General features: G+C 39.4%; 1 protein-coding gene across 3 annotated transcripts in view; it reads left to right on the top strand.

Moving 5' to 3' along the window:
* IL1RAP (interleukin 1 receptor accessory protein) overlaps positions 1 to 15,503 on the top strand; it is a 524,293-nt gene that overhangs the window by 388,481 nt on the left and 120,309 nt on the right. For all 3 annotated transcript variants that reach the window (XM_053710238.1, XM_053710239.1, XM_053710241.1), the window contains exon 4: positions 2,198 to 2,387. In XM_053710238.1, the coding sequence (XP_053566213.1) occupies positions 2,198 to 2,387 (190 nt within the window). The remainder of the gene's footprint in view (positions 1 to 2,197; positions 2,388 to 15,503) is intronic.

Below are 15,503 nucleotides of genomic sequence, written 5' to 3'. Positions count from 1 at the left end.
AGGGTTTGTCCGCAAGTTCTTTGAAAGGACAAATTTCTGCTCTTTCTGTTCTTTTTCACAGAAAGATTGCTATTCTTCCTGATATTCATTGTTTTGTACAAGCTTTGGTTCGTATAAAACCTGTCATTAAGTCAATTTCTCCTCCTTGGAGTTTGAATTTGGTTCTGGGAGCTCTTCAAGCTCCTCCGTTTGAACCTATGCATTCATTGGACATTAAATTACTTTCTTGGAAAGTTTTGTTCCTTTTGGCCATCTCTTCTGCCAGAAGAGTTTCTGAATTATCTGCTCTTTCTTGTGAGTCTCCTTTTCTGATTTTTCATCAGGATAAGGCGGTGTTGCGAACTTCTTTTGAATTTTTACCTAAAGTTGTGAATTCCAACAACATTAGTAGAGAAATTGTGGTTCCTTCATTATGTCCTAATCCTAAGAATTCTAAGGAGAAATTGTTGCATTCTTTGGATGTTGTTAGAGCTTTGAAATATTATGTTGAAGCTACGAAATCTTTTCGTAAGACTTCTAGTCTATTTGTTATCTTTTCCGGTTCTAGAAAAGGCCAGAAAGCTTCTGCCATTTCTTTGGCATCTTGGTTGAAATCTTTAATTCATCTTGCCTATGTTGAGTCGGGTAAAACTCCGCCTCAGAGAATTACAGCTCATTCTACTAGGTCAGTTTCTACTTCCTGGGCGTTTAGGAATGAAGCTTCGGTTGACCAGATCTGCAAAGTAGCGACTTGGTCCTCTTTGCATACTTTTACTAAATTCTACCATTTTGATGTATTTTCTTCTTCTGAAGCAGTTTTTGGTAGAAAAGTACTTCAGGCAGCGGTTTCAGTTTGAATCTTCTGCTTATGTTTTTCGTTAAACTTTATTTTGGGTGTGGATTATTTTCAGCAGGATTTGGCTGTCTTTATTTTATCCCTCCCTCTCTAGTGACTCTTGTGTGGAAAGATCCACTTCTTGGGTAGTCATTATCCCATACGTCACTAGCTCATGGACTCTTGCTAATTACATGAAAGAAAACATAATTTATGTAAGAACTTACCTGATAAATTCATTTCTTTCATATTAGCAAGAGTCCATGAGGCCCGCCCTTTTTTTGTGGTGGTTATGATTTTGTATAAAGCACAATTATTCCAATTCCTTATTTTATATGCTTTCGCACTTTTTTTTTTCTTATCACCCCACTTCTTGGCTATTCGTTAAACTGAATTGTGGGTGTGGTGAGGGGTGTATTTGTAGGCATTTTGAGGTTTGGGAAACTTTGCCCCTCCTGGTAGGAATGTTTATCCCATACGTCACTAGCTCATGGACTCTTGCTAATATGAAAGAAATGAATTTATCAGGTAAGTTCTTACATAAATTATGTTTTGCATACTTTACTTTTGAACACAGTTAACCTGTGTCTATGAATGATTATCTACTTTATCTGCTTGTCTTTGTGATGCCATAATGAAATGTAAATTTGCTAATGGATCTTTTAAGAGTCTAGATAGCTTAGCGTGCATCACTGCTATGTTAAAGTTCATAGGGTCACTTCTAAGACAATGTATTAATATATATATATATACACACAGTATATGTATATTTTTTATAATCATGTATTATAGTTCATTTGTATATGACACAACATACAAAGATTATTACAGCTGATGAAGCACAAGTATCTGTTTGGTTTATATATAGAAAATTCTAGGTCCAAGAAATCTTAAACTCTTGGCTTCAACACATTGCAAAAACTTTGTATTATGTGTATTATGCAGTGAGTGTACCATTGTGAGGCAAGTGAAATCATCTTAACATTTTGTGATATCTCTTTCATAATTCCCTGTATTATTGTACTTGGATATTAAACTATTACCATGACTGGATACAAAGTAATGAGATCTATCTAAACAAGCTTTCAAACTAGAGATGTACAGTACAAAACATGACAATGAAAAATGAATACAAACTAATAGGGAATAGGATTAGATAGACTGCACAGATGAAGTAACTGGGATCTATGGTCATTTGTTAAATATGCTTATAAATCAGAAAGACTAGCAACCAATTCACTACTTATATTATTTGATTGGTTGCATCTTTATGTCTGTACTTTTAAGGGCATAAAACTGAGACAACTATAGAAGGGAATAGGGTAAGGAGTGATATTAAATAATATATTTAGCTTCTATGTTTTGTTTTTTTGTTTTTTGCAGAAACACCAGTTATTGCAGCAGATTTGCATTTCCTTTAGAGGTTCTACGGAAAGACCAAGGTTCATGCATAAGCCAAGCAGAGAAAATAGAGACTGTTGAGTTGCCTTTGGAACATTATTGGGAGCTAACATGTCCAGACACTGATGGATTTTTTCCTGCTAATGTAACTCCTACGGTAAACTGGTACATGGTAAGAAATCATCTGTTACCATGCGTTTGGCCATTAAACTGGAAACCAAGATATATAATTTAGTCTGGGACCCATTTACAAAATCAATCTACCATTCCAAAAAATAGGAACTGGCATAGTTGCTATTTATCACTACTGACAAATGGCCACATGTTTTCTTCTGTTAAGTGTGATCAGTCCACGGGTCATCATTACTTCTGGGATATTAACTGCTCCCCTACAGGAAGTGCAAGAGCATTCACCCAGCAGAGCTGCATATAGCTCCTCCCCTCTACGTCACTCCCAGTCATTCTCTTGCACCCAGCAACTAGATAGGTCGTGTGAGAGGACTATGGTGATTATACTTAGTTTTATATCTTCAATCAAAAGTTTGTTATTTTAAAATAGCACCGGAGTGTGTTATTACCTCTCTGGCAGAGTTTGAGGAAGAATCTACCAGAGTTTTGCTATGATTTTAGCCGGAGTAGTTAAGATCATATTGCTGTTCTCGGCCATCTGAGGAGTGAGGTAAACTTCAGATCAGGGGACAGCGGGCAGATGAATCTGCATAGAGGTATGTAGCAGTTTTTATTTTCTGACAATGGAATTGATGAGAAAATCCTGCCATACCGATATAATGTCATGTATGTATACTTTACACTTCAGTATTCTGGGAGAATGGTACTTCACTAGAATTACACTGTAAGAAAGACATAAAGCTGTTTAATAACTAGAGATTATGTTTAACGTTTTTGCTGGAATGTAAAATCGTTTTCATTTGCTGAGGTACTGAGTGAATAAATGTTTGGGCACCATTTTTCCACTTGGCAGTTGCTTAAATCTGTTTTTTCTGTCAGTTTCTGTTCTCCCTCACTGCTGTGTGTGTGGGGGAGGGGCGCTTTTACTATGCATCAAATATTTCAGTCAGCAACTCATTGTATTCCCTGCATGATCTGGTTCATCTCTACAGAGCTCAGGGGTCTTCAAAACTTATTTTGAGGGAGGTAATTTCTCTCAGCAGAGCTGTGAGAATTATAGTTTGACTGAAATAAAAACTTTTATTCTGTAATTTGTTTCCTGCTTTCAGAAATTGTTATCTTTGCTAATGGGATTAAACCTTTGCTAAAGTTGTGTTGTTTACAAGGATTGAGGCTATAACTGTTTCAATTTATTAATTTTTAACTGTCATAGATCTTCTGTGCTTCTTAAAGGCACAGTACGTTGTAATATTATTCTATTTGAATTGTATTTCCAAGTTGCAAGTTTATTTGCTAGTGTGTTAAACATGTCTGATTCAGAAGATGATACCTGTGTCATTTGTTGCAATGCCAAAGTGGAGCCCAATAGAAATTTATGTACTAACTGTATTGATGCTACTTTAAATAAAAATCAATCTGTACAAATTGAACAAATTTCACCAAACAACGAGGGGAGAGTTATGCCGACTAACTCGCCTCACGTGTCAGTACCTACATCTCCCGCTCAGAGGGAGGTGCGTGATATTGTAGCGCCGAGTACAGCTGGGCGGCCATTACAAATCACATTACAGGATATGGCTACTGTTATGACTGAAGTTTTGGCTAAATTACCAGAACTAAAAGGTAAGCGTGATCACTCTGGGGTGAGAACAGAGTGCGCTGATAATATTAGGGCCATGTCAGACACTGCGTCACAGGTGGCAGAACATGAGGACGGAGAACTTCATTCTGTGGGTGACGGTTCTGATCCAAACAGACTGGATTCAGATATTTCAAATTTTAAATTTAAACTGGAAAACCTCCGTGTATTACTAGGGGAGGTGTTAGCGGCTCTGAATGATTGTAACACAGTTGCAATACCAGAGAAAATGTGTAGGTTGGATAAATATTTTGCGGTACCGACGAGTACTGAGGTTTTTCCTATACCTAAGAGACTTACTGAAATTGTTACTAAGGAGTGGGATAGACCCGGTGTGCCGTTTTCACCCCCTCCGATATTTAGAAAAATGTTTCCAATAGACGCCACCACAAGGGACTTATGGCAAACGGTCCCTAAGGTGGAGGGAGCAGTTTCTACTTTAGCTAAGCGTACCACTATCCCGGTGGAGGATAGCTGTGCTTTTTCAGATCCAATGGATAAAAAGTTAGAGGGTTACCTTAAGAAAATGTTTGTTCAACAAGGTTTTATATTGCAACCCCTTGCATGCATTGCGCCGATCATGGCTGCAGCGGCATTCTGGATTGAGTCTCTGGAAGAGAACATTGGTTCAGCTACTCTGGACGACATTACGGACAGGCTTAGAGTCCTTAAACTAGCTAATTCATTCATTTCGGAGGCCGTAGTACATCTTACTAAACTTACGGCGAAGAATTCAGGATTCGCCATTCAGGCACGCAGGGCGCTGTGGCTAAAATCCTGGTCAGCTGATGTTACTTCTAAGTCTAAATTGCTTAATATACCTTTCAAAGGGCAGACCTTATTCGGGCCCGGGTTGAAAGAGATTATCGCTGACATTACAGGAGGTAAAGGCCATGCCCTGCCTCAGGACAAAGCCAAAGCCAAGACTAGACAGTCTAGTTTTCGTTCCTTTCGTAATTTCAAAGCAGGAGCAGCATCAACTTCCTCTGCACCAAAACAGGAAGGAGCTGTTGCTCGCTACAGACAAGGCTGGAAACCTAACCAGTCCTGGAACAAGGGCAAGCAGACTAGGAAACCTGCTGCTGCCCCCAAAACAGCATGAATTGAGGGCCCCCGATCCGGGATCGGATCTAGTGGGGGGCAGACTTTCTCTCTTCGCCCAGGCTTGGGCAAGAGATGTTCAGGATCCCTGGGCGCTAGAGATAATATCTCAGGGATACCTTCTGGACTTCAAATACTCTCCTCCAAGAGAGAGATTTCATCTGTCAAGATTGTCAACAATCCAGACAAAGAAAGAGGCTTTTCTACGCTGCGTACAAGAGCTCTTGTTAATGGGAGTAATCCATCCAGTTCCACGATCGGAACAGGGACAGGGGTTTTACTCAAATCTGTTTGTGGTTCCCAAAAAAGAGGGAACTTTCAGACCAATCCTGGACTTAAAGATCCTAAACAAATTCCTAAGAGTTCCATCGTTCAAGATGGAGACTATTCGGACAATTTTACCTATGATCCAAGAGGGTCAGTACATGACCACTGTAGATTTAAAAGATGCTTACCTGCACATACCGATTCACAAAGATCATTACCGGTACCTAAGGTTTGCCTTCCTAGACAGGCATTACCAGTTTGTGGCTCTTCCATTCGGATTGGCTACAGCGCCAAGAATCTTCACAAAGGTTCTGGGTGCTCTTCTGGCGGTACTAAGACCGCGGGGAATCTCGGTAGCTCCATACCTAGACGACATTCTGATACAAGCTTCAAGCTTTCAAACTGCCAAATCTCATACAGAGTTAGTGCTGGCATTTCTAAGGTCACATGGATGGAAGGTGAACGAAAAGAAAAGTTCACTCGTTCCACTCACAAGAGTTCCCTTCCTGGGGACTCTTATAGATTCTGTAGAAATGAAGATTTACCTGACAGAGGACAGGCTATCAAGACTTCAAAGTGCTTGCCGCACTCTTCATTCCATTCAACACCCGTCAGTGGCTCAATGTATGGAGGTAATCGGCTTAATGGTAGCGGCAATGGACATAGTACCCTTTGCACGCTTACACCTCAGACCACTGCAACTGTGCATGCTAGGTCAGTGGAATGGGGATTACTCAGACTTATCCCCTTCTCTGAATCTGGATCAAGAGACCAGAAATTCTCTTCTATGGTGGCTTTCTCGGCCACACCTGTCCAGGGGGATGCCATTCAGCAGACCAGACTGGACAATTGTAACAACAGACGCCAGCCTTCTAGGTTGGGGTGCCGTCTGGAATTCCCTGAAGGCTCAGGGACTATGGAGTCAGGAGGAGAGTCTCCTGCCAATAAACATTCTGGAATTGAGAGCAGTTCTCAATGCCCTCCTGGCTTGGCCCCAGTTGACAACTCGGGGGTTCATCAGGTTTCAGTCGGACAACATCACGACTGTAGCTTACATCAACCATCAGGGAGGGACAAGAAGCTCCCTAGCTATGATGGAAGTATCAAAGATAATTCGCTGGGCAGAGTCTCACTCTTGCCACCTGTCAGCAATCCACATCCCGGGAGTGGAGAACTGGGAGGCGGATTTCTTAAGTCGTCAGACTTTTCATCCGGGGGAGTGGGAACTTCATCCGGAGGTCTTTGCCCAAATACTTCGACGTTGGGGCAAACCAGAGATAGATCTCATGGCGTCTCGACAGAACGCCAAGCTTCCTCGTTACGGGTCCAGATCCAGTGATCCAGGAGCAGTCCTGATAGATGCTCTGACAGCACCTTGGGACTTCAGGATGGCTTACGTGTTTCCACCCTTCCCGTTGCTTCCTCGATTGATAGCCAGAATCAAACAAGAGAGAGCATCAGTGATTCTAATAGCACCTGCGTGGCCACGCAGGACTTGGTATGCAGACCTGGTGGACATGTCATCCTGTCCGCCTTGGTCTCTACCTCTGAAACAGGACCTTCTGATACAGGGTCCCTTCAAACATCAAAATCTAACTTCTCTGAAGCTGACTGCTTGGAAATTGAACGCTTAATTTTATCAAGACGTGGGTTTTCTGAGTCAGTTATTAGTACCTTAATACAGACTAGGAAACCTATTACCAGAAAGATTTACCATAAGATATGGCGTAAATACCTACATTGGTGTGAATCCAAAGGTTACTCTTGGAGTAAGGTTAGGATTCCTAGGATATTGTCTTTTCTACAAGAAGGTTTAGAAAAGGGTTTATCTACTAGTTCATTAAAGGGACAGATCTCAGCTCTGTCCATTCTGTTACACAAACGTCTGTCAGAAGTTCCTGACGTCCAGGCTTTTTGTCAGGCTTTGGCCAGGATTAAGCCTGTGTTTAAAACTGTTGCTCCACCATGGAGTTTAAACCTTGTTCTTAATGTTTTACAGGGCGTTCCGTTTGAACCCCTTCATTCCATTGATATAAAGTTGTTATCTTGGAAAGTTCTATTTTTAATGGCTATTTCCTCGGCTCGAAGAGTCTCTGAATTATCAGCCTTACATTGTGATTCTCCTTATTTGATTTTTCATTCGGATAAGGTAGTCCTGCGTACTAAACCTGGGTTCTTATTTAAGGTAGTTACTAACAGGAATATCAATCAAGAGATTGTTGTTCCTTCTTTATGCCCAAATCCTTCTTCAAAGAAGGAACGTCTACTGCACAACCTGGATGTAGTCCGGGCTCTAAAATTTTACTTGCAGGCAACTAAGGAATTCCGACAAACGTCTTCTCTGTTTGTCATTTACTCTGGGCAGAGGAGAGGTCAAAAAGCTTCCGCTACACCTCTTTCTTTTTGGCTTCGTAGCATAATTCGTTTAGCTTATGAGACTGCTGGACAGCAGCCCCCTGAAAGAATTACAGCTCATTCTACTAGAGCTGTGGCTTCCACTTGGGCCTTCAAGAATGAGGCCTCTGTTGAACAGATTTGCAAGGCTGCAACTTGGTCTTCGCTTCATACTTTTTCCAAATTTTACAAATTTGACACCTTTGCTTCATCGGAGGCTATTTTTGGGAGAAAGGTTCTTCAGGCAGTGGTTCCTTCTGTATAAAGAGTCTGCCTATCCCTCCCGTCATCCGTGTACTTTTGCTTTGGTATTGGTATCCCAGAAGTAATGATGACCCGTGGACTGATCACACTTAACAGAAGAAAACATAATTTATGCTTACCTGATAAATTCCTTTCTTCTGTAGTGTGATCAGTCCACGGCCCGCCCTGTTTTTAAGGCAGGTAAATATTTTTTAATTTATACTCCAGTCACCACTTCACCCTTGGCTTTTCCTTTCTCGTTGGTCCTTGGTCGAATGACTGGGAGTGACGTAGAGGGGAGGAGCTATATGCAGCTCTGCTGGGTGAATGCTCTTGCACTTCCTGTAGGGGAGCAGTTAATATCCCAGAAGTAATGATGACCCGTGGACTGATCACACTACAGAAGAAAGGAATTTATCAGGTAAGCATAAATTATGTTTTTTTTCCTGCAGAACATAAGTCCAAGACAAACTACAGTTACATAAATAATATAGGATTAGAATTAGATCTCATATGTGTTCCCTAAGAGCCTCAGTTGTACTACTGCCTACTTAAAATCTATACATTGTTGTTTTTTTAGGAAAATCTAAAAAGAAAATCAAAGTCAGTTTATATAGGAATATTCTAGTAAACTCTAAAAGCTTTTTACAACATTACTATTGTAATATTTATGTGCTCCTACAAAGCTGACATTTCTGTTTAGGCTTACTATTTTTGATGTAGTTATTTTTTAATATTAAATAAAATGTATAAAGTAGATTTTTTAACATCCTTCATAATACAATACCATTTTTAAGAATGTTGATTTGTTTCTGTTTAATTACAGTAGTGTTAAAATTACTCTCCATTAGTAAGAAAAGCGACTGGAAAAAAACAAAAAAACTAAACGTCTGAACGGTTATTTGTTTGCCGCAAGCCACTGTAAATGAGCATATTAGATCCTAAGAGCTCTGAGACAGGATATCTTGTAACTACTTCTCTGTCCGTCCCTGTGTGACTGTAAATCAGTTTTCCTGTATGAATTGTATTGATTATTATTTTCATAACTAAAACTGTCATAAGAGAAAGTGTCCCGCAATTGGTTGACAAGGGAGTATATTGAGTATTTACAGCCATTATATATTTATTTTTGTTAATGGAATTGCTTACAACTGACTTTAGCTGGTAATTCCCATTCTAGAGGGGGCTGTATAACATTCTAATCTCTAAACAGATGTGTGCTGTATGTGCACAATGGGGTTCCGCTATTAGTGTGGGCTGTAAATACACTTCCTGTAATGTATGGAGAGGCCCTGTCAATCACTGAAAGTTCATTGTTCAGAAATGAAAATGATTAAATATTGCTTTGTGCTGCAACTCCAAATTGGAAAATCCAGAATTACTTTTTGTCCTTTCCAAAATTGTACATACTATCTAAGAAATATAACAATATGCATTGTTTTATGCAAAATATATAGAACAGATAGTATGGGCAGTATTCTATTTTTTTTATTATTATTATCTTTCATATAGACATCAATCAATAATGCTGGAATTTATAGGTCAAGAAAATAAAACTATTATCCCAACGGCAATACCTTTGACAAGCAATAACATACTATTCCTTGTGAAGCATGATTAACTTGGCTCATTTTTCTTTCCATCGTAGAAATGTTATGCATAGGTCAGATTTTCTTATGGGATTCACTCCCAATTTGCTACGGAATTTATTGCATTTATAGATATATCAAAGTGCAATATGTTTATGTATTGCTTAAATGTATGTTACAAGTCTAGCTTAGCGAGTGTCATTGCAGTTGCTTGATATACTTGTCCTCTAGTAAAATAAATCTATCTGAAACAGTGGCCCTTGCTCATTTAGAGTTGTTATTGCAAATAATATGATTTTATTTACTGTTCAAATGTTAGAATTTAAATATAATTTTCAAGTAAATGTGCACATTTTAAAACTGAATATGCCACTAACCCAAATTAAATTGACAAGTATGTGATCATTATTCTCTTGATTGTTTATGTTACTAATAGTCAAAGTACATTTTTAGATTTTACAATTTTAAATATGAATTATTATGTATTTATCCTCACTACTAAATAGACAGCCCATTGTATGCATGATAAAACACAATAGCCTAGATTACAAGCGGAGTGTTATTGATGGCGCAGGGGTGCGCTATCAATATTGCCGGCACATACCCAGAATAGCATACAATCTGGTATAACAAGTCCATGGTAAAGCAGAATTACCAGAGAATGTTTTCGCTCAAATTACAAGTTGTGAGTTATGTGTTGCGCTCAAGCTCAACACATAACAGCACTAAAAAAAATTAGTTTGACTTAAAACCTGAAGTAAAGTGTTAGAGTTACAATAAAAGTATAACAGAACACATTAAAAGCATGGTAAAATAAAGTATCACACACACACACATTATGGGCTAGATTACAAGTGGAGTGCTTATTTATTGTGCGCCCGTAAACTGCAAAGTCGCACGTTTACAGGCGCACAATAAATAATCAGCCATTACAAGTGGCTGGTTATTGCTTATGAACACATATAAACACATAAATATACGGTGGATATACAAAGTCTGCACACCCCTGTTAAAATGTCAGGTTTCTGTGATGTAAAAAAGCGAGACAAAGATAAATCATTTCAGAACTTTTTCCACCTTTAATGTGACCTATAAACTGTACAACTCAATTGAAAAACAAACTGAAATCTTTTAGGTAAAGGGAAATAAAACTAAAAAACTAAAATAATATGGTTGCATAAGTGTGAACACCCTTTTATACCTGGGGATGTAGCTGTTTTCAGAAGTAAGCAATCACATTCAAAATCATGTTAAATAGGAGTCAGTACACACCTGTCATCATTTAAAGTGCCTCCGATTAACCCCAAATAAAGTTCAGCTATTCTAGTAGGTCTTTCCTGACATTTTGTTAGTCGCATCCTACAGCAAAAGCCATGGTCCGCAGAGAGCTTCTAAAGCATCAGAGGGATCTCATTGTTAAAAGGTATCAGTCAGGAGAAGGGTACAAAATAATTTCCAAGGCATTAGATATACCATGGAACACAGTGAAGACAGTCATCATCAAGTGAAGAAAATATGGTGCAACAGTGACATTACCAAGAACCGGATGTCCCTCCAAAATTCATTCAAAGATGAGAAGAAAACTAGTCTGGGAGGCTGCCAAGAGGCCTACAACAACATTAAAGGAGCTGCAGGAATATCTGGCAAGTACTGGCTGTGTGGTACATGTGACAACAATCGCCCGTATTCTTCATATGTCTGGGCTATGGGGTAGAGTGGCAAGACGGAAGCCTTTTCTTACAAAAAAAAAATCCAAGCCTGGCAAAATTTTGCAAAAACACATCTGAAGTTTCCCAAAAGCATGTTGCAAAAGGTGTTCTGGGCTGATGAAAACAAAGTTGAACTTTTTGGCCATAATTCCAAAAGATATGTTTGGCGCAAAAACAACACTGCATATCACCAAAAGAACACCATACCCACAGTGAAGCATGGTGGTGTCAGCATAATGCTCTGGGGCTGTTTTTCTTCAGCTGGAACTGGGGCCTTAGTCAAGGTAGAGGGAATAATGAACAGTTCCAAATACCAGACAATATTGGCACAATTCCTTCAGGCTTCTGCTAGAAAGCTGAACATGAAGAGGAACTTCATCTTTCAGCATGATAACGACCCAAAGCATACATCCAAATCAACAAAGGAATGGCTTCACCAGAAGAAGATTAAAGTTTTGGGATGGCCCAGCCAGAGCCCAGACCTGAATCCAATCGAAAATCTGTGGGGTTATCTGAAGAGGGCTGTGCACAGGAGATGCCCTCGCATTCTGACAGATTTAGAGTGTTTTTGCAAAGAAGAGTGGGCAAACCTTGCCATGTCAAGATGTGCCATGCTGAAAAACTCATACCCAAAAAGACTGAGTGCTGTAATAAAATCAAAAGGTGCATCAACAAAGTATTAGTTTAAGGGTGTTCACACTTATGCAACCATATTATTTTAGTTTTTTATTTCCCTTTACCTAAAAGATTTCATTTTGTTTTTCAATTGAGTTGTACAGTTTATAGGTCACATTAAAGGTGGGAAAAGTTCTGAAATTATTTATCTTTGTCTCATTTTTTTACATCACAGAAACCTGACATTTCAACAGGAGTGTGTAGCCTTTTTATATCCACTTATGTATATATTCATATACATATATATTTAACAATTGCTGCCCATTGCTACATGACTTACCCCATTCGCTGCGCTATGTTCTCATGCCGTGTCTCACAGCATGAGATCGAGGCTCCCATAGGAGCCTATGGAAGTGAGCTCTTGTGAGAGCAATGCTTCCATGCAATGCGAAAGCGAGGTCGCTTTTGCATTGTACCTAACTTGTAATGCCAGTGCTGGTATTACTTGGTGGAGCGCAAATATCTCTTTCGAGAAAGCAATATTTTGCGCTCCACTTATAATCAGGCCATATATATATATATATATATATATATATATATATAATGTCCCGAAATACCAGCACTCACTATGTAGTTAAAGATAATGCCGGGGTGCACTCAAATATATCCATAAAGTAATCCAAACAGAGGCACTCGCCGTGATCAACCAAAGTATTTATTGAAGAGTGAACATTTTCTTGCTGTGATGCCCGTCCTCAGACTCCTGACAAATCAAACAGTGTTTGATTTGTCAGGAGTCTGAGGACGGGCATCACAGCCCGAAAACGTTCACTCTTCAATAAATACTTTGGTTGATCACGGCAAGTGCCTCTGTTTGGATTACTTTTTATATATATATATACAGTATATAAAAGAAGAAGTCCTGGTTGACTCATCAATGCACAGCTCAAACCGTTTAACCTAGGAACCTGATATTTTATGACATATGCACCCACTTAGAAAGAATTTTGGGAAATTACGTCCCTAAGGGGGTGAACTTTTTTTATGAGGATACCTGTATCTCAAAAACCGACGATGTTACAGACGTGAAAATTGGAATTTAGATTCTCCTTGAATTTACCATTTCCACAAAATTCGCTTAAGGGGGTCAAAAGAGGGGGGGCTGATTTATGAGGATACCTATATCTCAAAAACCGACAATGTTTCATACGTGAAAATTGGTATTTAGATTCTCCTTGAAAAATAAAGAAACACCTTTTTTACCATTTCCCCAAAATCCACTTAAGGGGGGTCAAAAGGGGGGGCTGAATTTTGAGGATACCTATATCTCAAAAACTGATGATGTTACAGACATGAAAATTGGTATTTACATTCTCCTTTAAAAATAAAGAAACACGTGTTTTACCATTTCCCCAGGATCCGCTTAAGGGGGGGGGGGTCAAAATGGGGGGCTGATTTATGAGGATACCTATATCTCAAAAACAGTTGTTGTTACAGATGTGAAAATTGGTATTTAGATTCTCCTTTAAAAATAAAGAAACATGTGTTTTACCATTTCCCCAAAATTTACTTAAGGGGGGTCAAAGGGGGGGCTGATTTATGAGGATAACTGTATCTCAAAATCCAACGATGTTACAGACGGGAAAATTGGTATTTAGATTCTCCTTGAAAAATAAAGAAACACGTATTTTACCATTTCCCCAAAATTCACTTAAGGGGATCAAAAGGGGGGGTTGATTTATGAGGATACCTATATCTCAAAAACAAAAGATGTTATAGACATGAAAATCAGTGTTAATATTCTCCTTTCAAAATAAATTAACACGTGTTTTGTACCATTTCCCAAAAATCCACTTAAGGGGGGTAAAAAGGGGGGGTGAATTATGAGGATACCTATATATCACAATTTAAAATCTTCAATATAAAGTAAGTTTACATTCCAAATGTCTTGCTCCTAACATCAGTGGTTCTTAAGATATGGATATCACACACAAAAAATAATAATCTTTTTTTCACGTCTGACAGCCACGCCCACAATTTAGCTGATGTCAATATTTTATAGCTTTTAGTCTGTTCCTAGATATGTGAAACAAACAGTCAGCTAGATTACGAGTTTTGCGTTAGAGGCTATGCGGTGCTAATGAGCAGTTTTCCCTCACCGCTCACTTCCCTACAGCGCTGGTATTACGGGTTTTTAAAAACCCGTTGTTAAAAGACAAGAAGTGAGCGTTGAGCAAAATTTTGCTCATTACCGCACTCCAATACCAGCGCTGCTTAAATCAGCGGTGAGCTGGTCGTACGTGCTTGTGCACAATTTCCCCATAGGAATCAACGGGGAGAGCCAGCTGAGAAAAAGTCTAACACCTGCAAAAAAGCAGCGTAAAACTCACTAACGCAGCCCCATTGATTCCTATGGGGAAATAAAATTTATGTTTAAACCTAACACCCTAACATGAACCCTGAGTCTAAACACCTCTAATCTTACACTTATTAACCCCTAATCTGCTGCCCCCAACATCGCCGACACCCACATTATTCTTATTAACCCCTAATCTGCTGCTCCGGACACCACCGCCACCTACATTATACTTATGAACCCCTAATCTGCTGCCCCCAACATCGCCGCCACCTACATTATATTTATTAACCCCTAATCTGCCGCCCCCAATGTCGCCGCCACCTACCTACACTTATTAACCCCTAATCTGCCGCCCCCAACGTCGCCACCACTATACTAAATGTATTAACCCCTAAACCTAAGTCTAACCCTAACACCCCCTAACTTAAATATAATTTCTCCAACATAGGTGTGTCCGGTCCACGGCGTCATCCTTACTTGTGGGATATTCTCTTCCCCAACAGGAAATGGCAAAGAGCCCAGCAAAGCTGGTCACATGATCCCTCCTAGGCTCCGCCTTCCCCAGTCATTCTCTTTGCCGTTGTACAGGCAACATCTCCACGGAGATGGCTTAGAGTTTTTTGGTGTTTAACTGTAGTTTTTATTCTTCAATCAAGAGTTTGTTATTTTAAAATAGTGCTGGTATGTACTATTTACTCTGAAACAGAAAAGTGATGAAGATTTCTGTTTGTAAGAGGAAAATGATTTTAGCAACCGTTACTAAAATCGATGGCTGTTTCCACACAGGACTGTTGAGAGGAATTAACTTCAGTTGGGGGAAACAGTGAGCAGACTTTTGCTGCTTGAGGTATGACACATTTCTAACAAGACGATGTAATGCTGGAAGCTGTCATTTTCCCTATGGGATCCGGTAAGCCATTTTTATTACATAAGAAAAAAGGGCTTCACAAGGGCTTTTAAGACTGGTAGACATTTTCTGGGCCAAAACGATTGATATATAAGCATTTTTAATACTTCATAGCTTTGAGGAATTATTTTATTCTTGGGAAGTATGTAAAATAACCGGCAGGCACTGTATTGGACACCTTATTCTCTAGGGGCTTTCCCTAATCATAGGCAGAGCCTCATTTTCGCGCCTCTATTGCGCACTTGTTTTTGGGAAGCATGACATGCAGATGCATGTGTGAGGAGCTCTGATACATAGAAAAGGCTTTCTGAAGGCGTCATTTGGTATCGTATTCCC

Source organism: Bombina bombina, chromosome 4 (genome assembly GCF_027579735.1).
Source record: "Bombina bombina isolate aBomBom1 chromosome 4, aBomBom1.pri, whole genome shotgun sequence".
NCBI classification, from domain to species: Eukaryota; Metazoa; Chordata; class Amphibia; order Anura; family Bombinatoridae; genus Bombina; species Bombina bombina.
Note: the sequence above shows the minus strand (reverse complement) of the source record. Positions and strands in the feature narration are given on the sequence as shown.